The sequence below is a fragment of the Ursus maritimus genome, unplaced genomic scaffold, assembly GCF_017311325.1.
Source record: "Ursus maritimus isolate PB19 unplaced genomic scaffold, ASM1731132v1 scaffold_22, whole genome shotgun sequence".
NCBI lineage: Eukaryota > Metazoa > Chordata > Mammalia > Carnivora > Ursidae > Ursus > Ursus maritimus.
In genome coordinates, this window is record NW_024424675.1 from 38,481,098 (window position 1) to 38,497,293 (window position 16,196).

The 16,196-nt window shown below is 47.2% G+C and overlaps 1 protein-coding gene across 3 annotated transcripts in view; it reads right to left on the bottom strand.

The window, feature by feature from the left end:
* ZFP64 (ZFP64 zinc finger protein) overlaps positions 1-12,940 on the bottom strand; it is an 82,246-nt gene extending 69,306 nt beyond the window's left edge. The window contains exons 1-2 of one of the 3 annotated variants that reach the window (XM_040638487.1): positions 12,718-12,940; positions 9,068-9,307 (exon numbers count right to left, since the gene is read on the bottom strand). In XM_040638487.1, the coding sequence (XP_040494421.1) occupies positions 9,068-9,307; positions 12,718-12,763 (286 nt within the window). In that variant the 5' untranslated portion in view covers positions 12,764-12,940. The remainder of the gene's footprint in view (positions 1-9,067; positions 9,308-12,717) is intronic. The other 2 variants (XM_040638486.1, XM_040638485.1) reach the window with 2 other exon arrangements.
* Between the last annotated feature and the right edge of the window lie 3,256 nt (positions 12,941-16,196).

A 16,196-nucleotide genomic window follows, 5' to 3' on the forward strand; every position in this document is an offset into this window, starting at 1 on the left:
TGGGGCATCTGGTTACCAAGTCTTGCTGGAGCCTCTTAACTGGCTTTCTAGAGGGTCACCCTTTCCCATCTATCCCCCACACCCGGCTTCTTTCCGGGATGCCCAGGAAGAGCAGGGCCTACAGATACCCCAGGGAAAGGCTTCAAGTGGCCTTGGTCACTGGGGGGCTGCGTCAGGCCCTTTAGGTGTTTGAGCGTGATCTGATGTTGGAGTCGCACGCATTCCCAGATGTGTAGGGTCCCACTGACCGGAGGCCAACTCTTTGCAAGAGCTCAGAGCCTCATCTTCTCTGGCGTGGCTGTCAAAGTCAAGCCCCATGTTTACTGAGATCAGCCCCCCATACCTTCCAGGAGCTCACAGCCTCACACACCTGCTGCGGGCTTTCGCTTTGTTTTTTTGCCTCCCGGGGATTTCCCTTGCTGTGCTGTGTGTCCGGGTGTGCACCCGAGAGCCTGTTCGTTGCAGTTAGCCCTGGTGTGTAGCGGGAGCCCCTCAGGTATCCAGTGACGTAGTTACGATGCTACTTAAAATGTAAGACTGTTGTATGAACCAAAATCTTTCTCCCTGAGGTCGTACCCATCAGCGTCTGAACCCGCTGGGCTCACGTGGAATAGCTCCTTTTCCACAAAGCTGTCCTTCAGCTTTTGGCAGTCTTCCGACCCATTTTGCTTCTCGCTTTTCTTTTTCAATTTAAAAACTCCGCTTTGTTTTCTTTTCTTTTTAAATTAAAAACTATATGTGTATATATATATATATCTTTAAAGATTTTAGTTTTAAGTCATCTCTACATCCAACGTGGGGCTCGAACTCACAACCCCGAGATCAAAAGTCACATGTTCCACCAATTGAGTATTCCAGGCACCCCTGTATTGTTTTTTATTTTTTTAAATAAAAGTAAACACTAATTGTAGAAAGTCTAGGGAGTACAGAATAAGCGTAGAGAAGAAAACAAAACTGCCCAAGGTGGCCATGGCAATATCCTGCGTGACAATATACACCCCTTCATTATATGCTCATTATATACTGTACGTTTTCTCTAAGGCATTTATCTCTACTGTGATTAAATAATTACTCGGGAAATTATTTAATGGCCACCCTCCTTCCTTTGGTTGGATAAACCACCTGAGAACATACCTGTCCTCTCCATCACTGTCTCCCTTCACCTAATGCAGAACTTGACAAAGGACAGGGGCTTAAAGGACATTTGTGAATTAAGGATCCACCTAATGGCTAAGACATTTCTTTGTATAAAGATTTCAAAAGTATAAAACTGGCATTGTGGCTTAAATCATTTAGTCTCCTTCTTTGTTAAAAAATTTCGCCATTTGAAGATGTATGCCACCCTATCATTCATCCAAAACACAATTTCGAATGGCTACATACTATTACTTCATTTTGGTTGTGGCATGGCTCAATGATCTATTCTCATCTTTGACACTGAGTTGGTTTCTAGGTATTATTTTTTATAAATAACACCTACCCCAAATTTTTAACTGACCTCTAGCTTCTTTGGATACATTCCTCTAAAAGTTGAAGAACTGGTCTGAATGGTATGGTCATTTAATTGCTTGCTGATACATAATTATAAGATCCTTCCCAAAAATCTAAATCCATTTACATTCTCCCCTTTACTTTCCCTAGCTTGCTGGCTATTAGGACAAAATACAGTCAGTTTAGTGTCATGTGTATTTCTTTTGTAATTGGTGAGGATGAAACCCTTTCAACGTTTTTTATCCATTCCCATACCTTCTGTACCGAACTCCGTTTATGCTATTAGCTCTTTTTTTTTTCCTATTGAATTTCACTTTTTTTTCTCATCGACATGTACATGAGCTTTACAGATGAAGGATATTACTACATTGTCATATATTCGAATCGATTGCTTTTTTCTTCCTACGTTGACCAGGCCAATGATTCACATTTAGGTTTTTGGATCCAATTGCAAACTCAGAATTCGTTTCCTGAGAGAAAAGGGTTTTCACACACGTGATGCACAGGGACCCCACCAGCCAAGAGCCCCCCGGTGAGCCCTCCTCCAGGCTCCCATTCCTGACTCCACCCCCTCCCTCTGCCGCAGCTGATTGGTCCAGCAGCAGATACCTGACAGGGACCGAGCCAATCAGACCCGCTTGCCCTGAAGGTAGGGATTGGGACCGAGATACCTCGGTTTGGTGTGAACTTTCCTTGGGGGGTGGGGTGGGGAAGACGGCATTAAGCTTGGGGGCAGTAAGGCAGACAAGCTTCTTGGGATCTTGGGATCCATCTGGGGATCTCTTTATAACACAGATTCGATTCAGTTCTTAAAACAAGCCCTCATTGGCTGATTTAAATTCCCAGGACCCCACTCAGAGCCACAGAGATGTTACCCCAAGGGGAAGGGGGTTTGGGTATCTGCATGGTTCACCTGAGCTTCAGGGGGTTCTGAGGCACGAACAAGTTTGAGAAATACTGTCATGAGAACTCTTCCAAGGGGTGGTCAAGAGCACAGATTCTGGGGGGTTCTGGGTGGCTCAGTCGGTTGGGTGTCTGCCTTCCAATCGGGTCATGATCCGGGGGTCCTCGGATCGAGCCCCGCGTGGAGCTCCTTGCTGGGCAGGGAGCCTGCTTCTCCCTTTCTGTCTTTAAAATGGGAATAATTCTTCGCAACTGATTTGTGGTTCATATGGAGTGCTTAGAAAAGAGACGGCAACTAAGCACTACATTAGAATTCGCTGTTATTATTGTCAGATCCTCCCAGCAAATCATTACATGGCTTATCTTACTGAACTGCTCACCTGATCAACAACCTTCAATGGCTCCCCAGCTCTGTCAGAATAAAAGCCAGAGCTGAAGCACGGCTCCTACCGCATATGCTCTTTGTCATCTCTAGCCACGGCTACCAGATCTTGCCTGGAGCATCCCCACTTCTCAACCACCATCAGGAAATGCCCCTTCCCACCATCTTCCTCCCAAAGGCGAGTGAGTCTTTCAAGGCCTATTATACCTTTGCTCTCACCCATGATCTTCCCTCCGGCTTTCCCCATTGGCACCAATCTACTCCATTAACTCTCTGCACAGGCTATGCTTGTCACAGACGGCTGCGCTTGTATGTCTTATGACTAAATTCTCCCCCATGGGCTCGGAATTCTCCAACGGCAAGCTTCTCCACTATCTTGGCTCCGGCATCTGGCACAAAACAGTCCCAATGCTGCCCTCACGGGACCCTCCCAATGGGACAGACGCTGTGCCCCAGGCCATATGCACACTCATTTAAGGCTCACAGCTGCCCTTTCCTGTCTTCATTCCGTTAACTGGTTTATTGAGTGCCTATGATGTCCCAGGCCTGGTGTGGGGGGAGGGGTGCAGGAAAACAAGATGGATTAGGTGTCTGCTGGCAGGGAGATTTACAATCCAGTAAACTAGAAGGTAAACCACTCATTTGGGGCCCACAGGCCAAACTAAGCCTTCAGATTCTCTTTCGAGGCTTTCAAAATCAACTAGGTGGGCTGGATCTTCCCCATGTCAACGTCCTCTGATCAGAGACCACCAGGGACATGGCTGTGGTGGAAGAAGTCTGTCGCTCAGTGCGACAAGGGAAATCTCATACCACGGGAGCCATGGGGTAGCTCAGTAACAGGGCTGCTACGAAGGACTCATTCCTGGTTGGGGGCTCACGTTAGGTGAGGTGTGGGGAGGCTGGAGGAAGCCTGCCCGGGAGCTGTCAGGAAGTGGGGAGAAGCCTAGGATTTGGTATCTTAATAATACTGAGCAGAGAAGGCTCGTCTGGCATAGACAGAGAAGCAACTGTCACTCAGATTAGTAGGGGAGGGGATGTTTGGTACCTTGTGCCTCAGACAGGAGGAGGGAGGGGTCCTGTTTTGGTCTTGTTCCATCACGGTCCCAGAGTGGCCCAGCTCATGCTGATGTCCTGTGAACTGTTTATGTTCACCAGGAGAACAGCACGGCCTACCTGTGAGAGCCAGCCCAGCTCCTAGTCCCACCAAGACATAGCTGGTGATGGTTGTCGGGCTGCTTTCCTTTCCCAGCGGGTTGTCCACAGGCCCTCCCACTCCCCATCGTGGCATATCTGCTGCTGCCTGGCCTCTGGGAGCATCTGAATCCACTTCTCTAGTGAACTACAGACTGTGTGTCACACAATTACTAGTTAATTGCAACTGAGATAAATAAGTGTTGGGTGGGGAAGCCGTGAAACACCTGACCTGGGGGGGAGGGGGAGAGGGAGAAATCATGGCTAGCTTCTAGGTGGAGGTGACTTTTAGCCTGGGACCAAAAGAGTAGGAATTCACCAGAAGGGGAAAGACCCTTCCAGGTCAAGAAATCAATTCAACTACTATTGGCTGGGGGCTTATCATGAGCCAGGTTCTGCACTATCATTTTCCCTGTGCTGTTTCCTTTTGTTTTCACAGCCCCCCGATTTGGTAAAGTCAGGAGAGCTAACCCTGACAGCTCTAAGTGTCTTGTATTTAGAAGCCCTGGCTAGAACCCTCAGAGGTGAGTACTGGCATGTTACAGTTGGGGCAACAGGCAATGAGATCCTGTTACATGCCCAAGGCTACCAGGTCAGCAAGTGCTGCCACTGGGAATCGAACTCAGACAATCTGGTCCAGACCCTTTAACTATTAAGCCCTGTGGTCTTTCTATTTATTCTTGTCCCCATCTGAAAAATGAGACATCAGGAGCTCTTGTAATTCACCATGGTCAGGAGGCCCCTATGTTCCTATGTGGCCAAGATGCCAACTCAGGGGCCTAACTTCTAAGCCCCAAGATTTTCAGAACTTAGAAAATGCACGTGGGATGCTAATTGTTTTCACCGGCATCAATATCTCATGTTACCGCACCTGTAGGCAAGTTCTTAAACCAAATGCCAAACAAGAGGCAGCTTTCAAAGCTAGCAGGCAGAGAATACATTTTACTTTACACCCAACAATTATTAGACAGAGAAGGGGCAGAGATGAGCTGAGTGAGGAAGGGTTTGGCTTTAATCACAGCATGAGAGGCACAAACAAGTTGGGGCAATGTCTGGGTGAGAATATCTGGAGAAATCTGCCAGGGTCGGGGGGTCAGACTCTGGCCTTGAGCAGTGAGTGACTCCCCACGCTGGCTGAGACCTGGAATCCCCCAGGGGCTTGTTAGAAATACGGATGCCTCAGCCCCAGAGCTTCAAATTCAGAGGTGGAGCCCAGGCACCAGTATCTTTAACAAGCTCCCTGGGTATCCTGGTCCACAGGTGGGTGGGGAAACGGCCACTAAGTGGAACACCGAAGCCCGTGCAGGTGGAGAGTTGGGCCCAGAAGACCAAATGAAAGTGTGAAAGGAGGGGGGAAAAGCAGGCTACTGCATGTTTTGTGGCAGAGAAGCAGGAACGATGAGGAAGAGCCGCTGAGTCAGCCAGAGACGGAACATACTGCAAATCTCGCCACCTGTTCATTAATCTCTATGTTAATAAAAGCAGTTGTTTACTGAGCCCAATTATTCTATCCCAGACCATTTATGTGGATTATTACAGAGTCCTCCAATAACACAATGATTACTAGGTAATAGGCACCTAATTCTATTACCTAATAGTATTAGGTGCCACTCGAACCCCTTTTTTACAGATGAGAACTATTAAGGAGAGAGCAGAGGGTGACTTGCCCGCAGTCTAGGGCTGGTGGGTGGCAGACAGGCCCAGCAGTCTGTCCCTGGAATGGGTGGCTCCCCGAAACACCGAGCGGTGGGTGCCACCGTGAGCTGGGTCTCCAGGCCCTGCCTGAGCATACAGGATGACTGGCAAAACCCAGGCATGCCCCCAGTGAGTGGTCACAGGGCAGTGGAAATGCCGAGGGGAGGGGGAACGTCTTTGAGCAAAGACTAGGACAGAAGAAGCTGCAGGTATGTGGCTGCGGGGTCAGCTTTACTGACGGATGGGAGACTGGGGCAGCTGCTCGTTCCCTCAACAAAGACCGGTGCTGGGGGTCCAGTGGCGGACATGAGGGGTGCAGCTCCTGACCTCACAGTGCTTACGGCTCAGTGATGGTTTAATGACGGGGACCTGACCTGGTCCGGGGGAACAGCGTGTGTGTGGTGTCAGGGAAGGGGTCTCCGAGGAGACGCCTTTAAGCTCAGCTCGGACGTACGCATCAGGGCCAGTGCCAGGCAGATGGTACAAGACACACTCAGGCTCTGAGGCAAAGAAACGTGGCTCAGTTTGGAAAACAGAAGACTTCATCTTACAGAATGAAGGGGAGTGTCCTGAGATGAAACAAGGTCCCCTGTCGGGAAAAGTATTTCAGGAGAGGGAACAGCACAAGCAAAGCCTCAGAACCCAGAAAGGTATAACGGCCACACTGTGGGCCTTGAAGCCCCTGACGTGTTATAGGTTTCACACCCAGTGTGCGGGGTTACTGGGAGTTTGATTTTGAAGATGGTGAACAGGGAGAAGACCACTCAGGTAAAGGCCAAACCTAAGTCCCAGGACTGTCCTGAACTTGTGGTGGCCTGTTGGCCGTGTCTTCTCCCCACTTGCAGCTTCCCTTTGTCCAGGGTAAAATAAGAAGGTTGTACTCAGGCCCCTGCTAAGGTGGTTTTTAGTTTTAACACTTTCTTGGTGACTTCCTCGGGGATGATAATTAAGATAAACTCAGGAGAAAGTAGGAGAACCTCAATGTGCCTTTCTTAAGGCTTGTGAGGTGATCAGGTAATTATATATTAGTGTTTTAAAAACTCAGCAGAAACATTATTTTGGATGCATTAAGGAGACAACCCCAAAACTTCGCTTATTGCTAAAAAAATTCAAACACCACACCAATACAAAATCAAGGGGTGAAAGTTGGTGCCCCTACTTTAGATGTTCTTTTCACCCCTCAGCTCCAAATTAACGCTCAATAAACACTGTCGGAGAAAAGCCTAGAAAAAACTTGTGGGCTCAATAAGGCTAATCAATGTATTTCATTTGGCTGAAAAGGTTTTAGCATTTGGGCAATTTTACATTTTTCTGCTTCTCTGAAAAACCCAAATATCTCACTGACCGGATCCAAAGGGCAGCTATGCCTTTGGACGAGTCATGTATACTTACTCTACTTAACCGCAGTCCCCACCAGTCCCCATTACCTTACGCACAGCTTACTTCTTTCATTAACATTGCCTGGCTCATTCCTGTTCTAGAAGCTTGCCTTGAATATAATACTATGTATGCATGCATATGTGTGTGTGTGTGTTTTCACACTTCCCCTGAGAATCTCTGAGTCTCTACAAAGCTCTAGCTCCCCTTTTCAAGGCTAAGTCATATTTCATTGTCCGAATCTCCGATGTTTATTTATCTCATTCTCTCTTGATGTGTATAACAAAGGTTCCACTTTCTTTATAGCATATACTGTAAATGAATACTCTTATACGTCTGTTTATAAAATTTTATGGGATAAAGGGATAAGTGGACTTACTAGATAAATGTGTTTATGTACATTTTAAAATTTGAAAGATTTTAAATTTAAAAGATATCACAGAATTGCCCAGGTTACATAAATTTACATCCCCAGAAAATGAAAGCTGTGTCCTGTCCCAGGCCTTCTTTTGACTTGCATTAATTTAATTACTAAGGTGACAAAGCTTCCGTTTATGTTCAGTGGCCTATTATATATCATCTGCTGTCCCCTGCTGACTTTTTCATTTGGTTCTTTTTCTCCACTTTTATTGATTTTAGGAGTTCTTTATATATGAAGGACATTAAGCCTTAGTCATCTGTGCTGCAGTTTTTTTCCCCCAGTGTTGGTCTTCAGTTTTGTACATTGTTTTTACTTTGGGAAAATTGTAACTTTATTTGTAGCCGCATACAGGATGCTTTTTCTTTTGCCAGAGGGGGCAGCCTGTCTTCTTTGGTAGGCATAGTATTGATATATGTACGTATCTATCTATATATAATTATTAGTATTACATATATAATGATATATATATTATATATATTATTTTTTTTTAAGATTTTTATTTATTTATTTGACAGAGAGACAGCCAGAGAAAGAGGGAACACAGTAGGGGAAGTGGGAGAGGAAGAAGCAGGCTCCCAGCGGAGGAGCCCAATGTGGGACTCGGTCCCGGAACGCTGGGATCACGCCCCGAGCCAAAGGCAGATGCTTAACGACTGCGCTACCCAGGCGCCCCTATATAATTATTTTTTAAAGACTTTATTTTTAAGTAATCTCTACACCCAACGTGGGGCTCGAACTCACAACCCCAAGATCAAGAGTCACATGTTCCACCAACTGAGTCAGCCAGGAGCCCCATATATTTTAATTTAAAAATCTGAATGCCTTTAGCTAGGAATACATTGTTTCTCCACAGGATCAAGCAGCGTCTGAGCGATCTAGTTCATAAATGGGTGACTTCACATTTTTAAAGTTGTCTAGTCCCTTGAGACAGATCATACAGGTGTAAGTATAGGTACATGTTAGTGAGTGTGTGTGTTCGTGTGTCTGTGTATGTGTATACTATTTACTCTAAAACTTTTATGGTTTCCCTGTGTACATTTAAATTTTGGATCTATCTGCAATTTATTTTTGGTGGAGTAAATGAACACAACCAAGAAGTAGGATGAACTTTTCTATTTTCCCAGCTGGCAGCACGGGGCGGGGGTGTGTGTGTGTGTGGGGGGGTGGTGGGGAGGCATTAATGCCTATTGGTAAATTAAAAAAACCAAACAGAACACCCATGTTTTCTGTCTCTTTATAAAAATCATGCAAATTCTGGGATCATACCCATACTCCCACCACCCAAAATAACTACTTTTTTCCCCCATGCAATGTATTTCCTACAAGTATTTTTTTTTCTTAGTACATATAGGTTTTTGTTTTAGAAATCTGCTTTTTGTCCGTTTGAACATGTGACAACATCTCTAACTGCTAACAGTTAATGCTTCCATCCAGCAGTTCCCAAACCTGGCTGGGCAGCTGGCTTCCCAGTGGAGCTTGTTAAAAATAATGAATCAGCAGCCTTACAGGGTGGACCCTGGGAATCTATATTTTTAATAAGTTCCACGGAGGTGTCTGGGATATAACCAGGCCAACTCTAACAGTCGCTCCCCCCCTCCCGGCCGTACCTGTGATCGTCTGGGTCTCTGAGGTGATCGTTCTGGTGGCGGTCTGTGTTTGGGTGGCGGGCACTGTTTCTTCAGATACAAATTGGACCGTGCTGGGGGCCGCCCCGGGCGTGCTGGTCAGCTGGCAGCCACTCTGCTTGTGAGCTACAAAGGCGTCCAGGTTGTTAAACTGCTGCTTGCAGATGCCACAGATGTGGATGTCCGGGGTGAGCTCAACCAGCACCGTGGTGCCACCTGGAACTCCATGGGACAAAGGGAAAGCCATGGGTTAATTAATTAATTAATTTCAAACAGCTTGCAATCACAACACAAACCAGATTCACAGTAGGAAAAAGGGCACAGTGGCAGAGATGGCTAGCTGCTGGCCCGATGTCCATTCTACCCCCCTCTTCTCCCTCAGCAGCAATGTTCCCAGACCCAAGTGACTGTTGCTCACCGGGGGACTAGTGGCATTTTATGCAAGAAAGCTCACTGAGGGGCGCCTGGGTGGCTCAGTCGGTTAAATGTCTGCCTTCGGTTCCGGTCATGATCCCGGGGTCCTGGGATCAAATCCCTGCTCAGCAGGGAACCTGCTTTTCCCTCTGCCTGCCGCTCCCCCTGCTTGTGCTCTCTCTCTCTGACAAATAAATAAATAAAATCTTAAAAAAAAAAAAAAAAGAAAGAAAGAAAGTTCTTTGATGTGCAGGGCTGCTTGCACTTTGAAGGACCAGTAGTTGTGTCCTATCCTAAGGAAAGGTAGTTTTACTCCCCAGTCATTATGAAAGCCAATCCCTCCACTTTTACACCCCTCCTCTGCCCCTGCCATGAGAACTACTCAATCATCTTGGTCTCTTACATGCTTGGGAAGTTCTGGGAAGTTTGGCTTTCATGATAAAAAGGGATCAGACATGATTGGCACAGGTTCCCTCTTCTTTTGGCCTTGAATGCAGATGTGATGCCAGGAGTTTCTGCAACCATGTTGTTACTATGAGGAAAATGCTAAGATCGCTACAGATGCTGATCCCTACTTCACTGATCCCCTGAATCAACTAATTCCAGACTTCTCATTAGGCTGGTATAGTTCAGTTACTTGTAGCCAAAATTCATTCCTAACTGATAGGGGCATTGTTTCTCAAGAGTAATGATGCCAAGAGTTAATACTGTGTTAACATTTACAAAGAACTCACCACAATATCTGGCACTATATTAGAAAGTGCTATGTAAATGTTGGTTAAATGAAGAAATACAATCAATTAATAAGTCTCTAATATGACTACCTTCATCTTTATTTTTAAAATTTTCTTTGCCTTATTGTAAGGAAACTCATGTTTATAACAGAAAATTTGGAAGAGAAGAAGCAGGGGGAAAATCACTCACCATCTTTCCACCTATGTGTATCATGAACCTTACAAAATATCTTCTTCCATTTATTTTCTTTATGCTTAAAAATTAAGATCATAATGTACTGTAAAATTAGTCTTTTCCCCACATAGTATCACATAAGCACTGTGGCTAGATCACTAAAATTTTTATAATTATTTAAAGGGTGGCTCAGTAGGTTAAGCACCCAAGTCTTGGTTTCAGCTCAGGTCATGATGTCATGGGTGTTGGGATGGAGCCCTGTGGCGGGCTCTGTGCGCACGGGGGCGTCTGCCTGAGATTCTCTCCTTCTGCCCCTCTCCCTACTCTCTCTCTCAAATAAATCAATCTTTAAAAATATATATGATTATCTAATAACACACTATTCTATGTTATCTATGCATCATAATCTAAGTACTTCTAAGGTCTTTATATTATTTCTAATTATCCTCAAATCTAAATCATATGAGAACCACCTTTGTGCATATACAGTTGGTATACATGAATCACAACTTTCTGAAAAGTTGTAAATATTTATATTTATGTTCAATTTTCTCCAAGTCAAGCTAAGACAAAAAAATCTCTGTGTGGAAACACAATTTGGTTGACTTGCTAAGGAGAGCTAGTCTGGGCTGTGTTGTAATGTTTTACAAGCCGTTCTGCAGAGCGCCCCGTGCACTTAAGTACATCGAAATCAATGGATGGAAGGAACGAAGGCGTTTCCATTCCCCTGGAACACTACCTCCCTGCAGCTGAGGCGCCCATGAGATTAACAGGAAAACAAGGAACCGGAGGTGACTGACATTGATGAGGATTCCTTAATGATCCAACAAGATTGATACCCAGTAGGAAAGGGTTTTAATGACAATATCTCCAGTATGTGGCAAGCACACTAATAATGACCTAGGCTTTCCTGAGAATCCTGACACTACGATTTACAAACCGTGACTTGGGCTTGATCTCTCTCATCTGTAAAATGGGTAGAAATTCCTGTTCCATAGGATGGTTAAGAGGATTAAATAACATGGTGCTTGTAAAGGGCCAGCACAGGGGTCCCCATGCCCCTGCACGATGCCTGGTGGGGTTATGACAGAGATACCCTATTTGAATGCGACAGTATTCCCCTCTGAAAATTTGGAATGATAAAAGATACCTAACCTCCTGCGTTTGTAGTGAGAATGAAAAGACCAAATAGAAAACACTGGGTACAGGTATGAGCTCAACAGCAACAATAAAGAATTCCTTTATCTTCACTATGTTCTCCAAACCTGTAACAGCATCAGAACAATTGGTGTGTGGTTGTGTGTGTGTGTGTGTGTGTGTGTGTGTGTTAAACATGGACATATCTGAGCTCCACTTCAAAGATACTGAGTGCTAACGGAGGTAGGGTGCAGGAGGGGCTGGTGTTTAGAGAAATCTGTGCTTTTCACAAGTTATGCAAGGAATACCCAGCCAAGTTTGGGAGGCAATGTCTACACAACAGCTAACAAGCTAAGCGCTTACTATGTGCCAGATGTCCTCAAACCCCTGTGCCAGGGGGTCGTTCTCAAACTGTGCGCAACCGAACCGCTCAGGGTCTGGCCACAGATCCCCTCCCCCACGTCCCCCATCTAATGGGTGCGGCCCAGGGAGCTTTTTTCTTTTTTCTTTTTTTTTAAATAAGTGCTCACGCTCCCAGGTGGCTGGTTTGCGCTCAGTCTCTGGACCACACTTTGGGAAACAATGCAGCGGGCGAAATCAAGTACTTGAATAAGGCTGCTGTCTCATCAGGAAAATTAAAATGCATCCCCAACTCAAAGAAAGCCACCACCGCCCCATTCCCCATTCAGATGTCCACCTTTAATGTGTAAAGGGCTTTCCAGTGCGCCGGCAAGCCCAGCGCGCCAGACTTCATGCAGCCCTCGGATCCCCAGACTTCAAGGATTTTGAGCCACCGAGCAGAAGTTTTCCCATCAGCTTAATCGCAGTTACCCCCAAATCCCCCCAAACTCCGCCGGGGGGGGGGCGGGGAATGCCCCGAGGGGGTGGCGATTGTCTGAACGGCATGCCCTCCCCCACCGTTCCCTTACAAGGGGTCTTGCGAGGCTGGAGAGCGCCCCCCGCCTTGCACTGTGTTGGGTGCCCCCATCCTAAGCCTACTCCGGCGCCCCCTGCACAGCGCGCCCGCCGTGGTGCCCGAGACGCCGGCTCGGGGCCGTCACCCCGATTTCGGGGCCCCGGGCCTGCTCGCTGCGTCGCAGACGTGCTTGGGCCCGGGCCCCGGAGCGCGCACTGGGCCCCGGAGCGCGCACTGCGCCGGGAAAAGCACTTACTTTGCACCGAGCCCGGGAAGCTCTCGCCCTCGCTGCTCGCGTTCATGGCCACAGACTGGGAGGTCCCCTGCCGGCCGGGGTGCCAGGGTGGGGGGCGCTGATCTACATGGTGCAAGGACTTTTCCTTTTATTTTTCCACACCCCCCAGCCTTCCTTCTCCCAACTCCACCAGGCGGGGAGGACGGATGTAAAGCAAGCTCCACTTCCGCTGCCTAGAGGGCGCTGCCCGGGCCCGGCCGCCCCAGCCTGGCTTTGCATCAGCGGCTCCCGGGGGAAGCTGCGGGCCAATCCCGATGCCCGGGCCGCGCCGCCCGGGACCGCGGACTCCCCCGGGATCTGGACCGCGCACAAACGTCCCGGCGGGTTGGGCAACCGCTGGCGGCTCGGGATGCGCCCCCACCCCCGGCCGCGGCAGCCGGCGCCCGGCCCGCACCCCTGTGGTCGTGGCCCACGCGTTTGGCCTCCCCGGCTCCGGCGCCTTTGCACCTGCCGCCTTGGGCGTCTCGTCCCCAAGGCGTCGCTCCCGGGTCGCCGGGATGTTCTGCAGAGGGGACCGCGTCGAGCTGCGGTGGGGGTGGGGGTGGGGGGAGAGGTGCGCCCGGCGCGGCAAGCTAGGGAGAAATCCCAGCTGAGCGTCAGCGGCGGGCAAATCAGCAGAGCGCTGGGCGGGTCCCCTGCCCAGCTAGTGAAATAAAGAGGACAGTGATCACGTGGATCCTAAGAGTAACAACTAGGATCTATCGCCAAAGGCCCCCTGCTCCAGGGTTCTGCCCACTTTCTCGTGCACTGTCACCTGGAGGGCTGGCCAGAACACAGACCGCTGGGTCCGCCCCAGAGTTTCTCACTCATTAAGTCTGGGTCGAGGCCCGAGAACGAGCATTTCCAAGTTTCCAGCTGTTGGAAGACCCAGCTGTTGAAAGACACTGTCCTCTCTGATCTGTGTCGGCTTGGCCGACCGCATCTCCTACAACTCTCTCCTTTACTCAGGCTTCCGCGCCAAGCACTCGCCAGCCTCAGGTTTCCTGCGCTACGGTTCCCTCTGTATCCGCCTGCCGCCCTCCCTACTATCTTCGGATCTGGATTCAAACTCACATTCTTGGAGAGGCCAGTCTTGGCTAGCGCATTCTAATATTGAAGCTCCCTCTTACCCCACCCAACCGCTTCCTGTCTCTCTCTGGTCTGCTTTTTCTTTCTTCTTAGAACTTATGACGTTTAACATTATGTATCTGGAATATATCTATCGATCAGTGGATCAAATAATCTATCTATGAGATAGATAACTTGCTTGTGTATTACCTGTCTCCTCTTACACATTCAAAAGTTCTCAAGAAAGTGGGATTTTAAAATCTCTTTGCTTCATTGATCCATCCATCCCCAGCGATTTGGCCTCGTGCCCGGCACATAAGTAGGATCTCACTAAATATGACTGTATAACTAATGGAATTGTCCTCCACCCGTTATTTATATATCGGTGTTGTAAAGTGCCAGACACTGTGCTCGCCCCTGGAGGTTCAGGGGTGATCCGAATGACTTGGTACCTTCTCTAATAGAACATGGCTAGTAGCTAGTGAGTCAGTTAACATGAAATAGTCAAATCAGCAGTGTGATTCTCTTTCTTCTTCTTTTTTTTTTTTTTTAAGATTTTATTTATTTGAGAGAGAGAGAGAGAGAACGCGTGTACAAGCAGGGGGAGGGACAGAGGGAGAGAGAGAAGCAGACTCCCTGCTGAGCCAGGAGCCTAAAGGGGGGCTCCATCCCAGGACCCTGAGATCATGACCTGAGTGAAGTCAGACTCTTAACTCACTGAGTGGCCCAGGTGCCCCGCAGTGTGATTTCTTAGTAGTGAGAAGGTCTCAGAAGACAGAAAACAATGTTGTGTTAAAGACTGCGGGAATGGTCAAGGAAGGCCTCTTTGAGTAGGTAATAACCAGAGAGCAGGCAGGTGGTGGGTGGGGGTGGCAATTCCAACCTGAGGGATAGGCAGAAGCAAGAGCCGTAGGGCAGGAATGAGCTAGACGTGAACTGGCTGTTACCTACCAGACCCACGGCACATCTTACAGTTCCCCTCTTGCTTCGCTCAGGCCAGTGCGACCTGCCTTCTTGCTGTGGCCTCAGGGGCTCTGCATCTTCTCCTCCTTCTGCCTGATTGCTTTTCCCTGGTCTTCTGCAGGCCTGGCTTCTTTTGGGACCATGTTTATTTTGAATGCTTCATAAATGTTTACATATGTGCACACCTGGGTAAGCCCCACCTGGATCAAGGTACAGAACGTTTCCAGCCTCACGACCCTTCCCAGTCAGTGCTACTCCAGCTCCCCAAGGCCAAAGAGGCAAGCCCCACTCTGACTTCCTTGTGTTGAGAGCAGAATTTTTCATATTAGCCTAAAGAGAAGAAACATCTGGAAGGCTTGGGAAGGACCAAATTCTCAAGTCCCAATCTAGACCTACTGCAGGTCTATTTCCCAAGTGCCTCAGGTAATTCTTATTGAGGTAGAAGCCTGGACCTTACCAATTGGTGGTTAAGTCTATAGGTTCCGGAGTCAGCCTATCCCACCGCCATATAAATCCTGGCGCCACTACCCTGTAACTCGTTGGGTGACCTTGGGCAACTGCCCTGTGTCTCAATTTTCTGTAAGTCGAGATAACGGCAGTACCTACTTCATTAAACTGTTTTTCAGAGGAAGCCGTCAATATGTATAACGTGCTTAGCTCGTACAGCTGGGCAACAAATCCCTGCTATTCTTATTTTTTATTTATCCTTGGTTACTATCTATTTTCCCACCAGACTGTGAGCTCCGGGAGAGCATAGATCTGGCTGATTTTATTAATCCTGCATCCCCAGAGCCTAGGGCAGGGTCTCGTACACAGGGGTCTCAATACAGTTTTTGTTGTTGAATGAATTTCTGTATGTTTTCATCAGCTCCATTTTAACCATTTGCTACGATGCCCAGCCATACTTTCTCATGTATGTGTAGATCGCTGCAGGGTTTCGTTTTGTTTTTTCTGGTCTTAAAATTTCCTCTTTTCTTGTTTTTATTTTCTTCCTGTATTTGTTTTTCTTATTGTATGAGTATTACAAGTTCACTGTTAGAAATTTGGAAAAAAAATACAGAAAAATATAAGGAAGAAAATATGACCATTTATAATCCCCTACCGAGAAAGAACATTTTTAAAAAAAGTAAGCTCTACCCCCAACGTGCGGCTTGAACTTACAACACAAGATCAAGAATTGCATGCTCTACTCACCGAGCCAGACAGGGACGCCCAGAAATAATATTTTGATTGATATATATACTGAAACTCTTTTTTTTCTTTGTGTCTGTGTATGTATATATATATGCATAGATAAACACACAAGTTGTATTCATATATTTTATAAAATATGATTTTAATTTACATGCTGTTTTTAAACCCCCTTTTTGTGTATATATTATGATCCTTATTTTTAAAGATTACACAAATAATTCATGGCTACCTGAGAT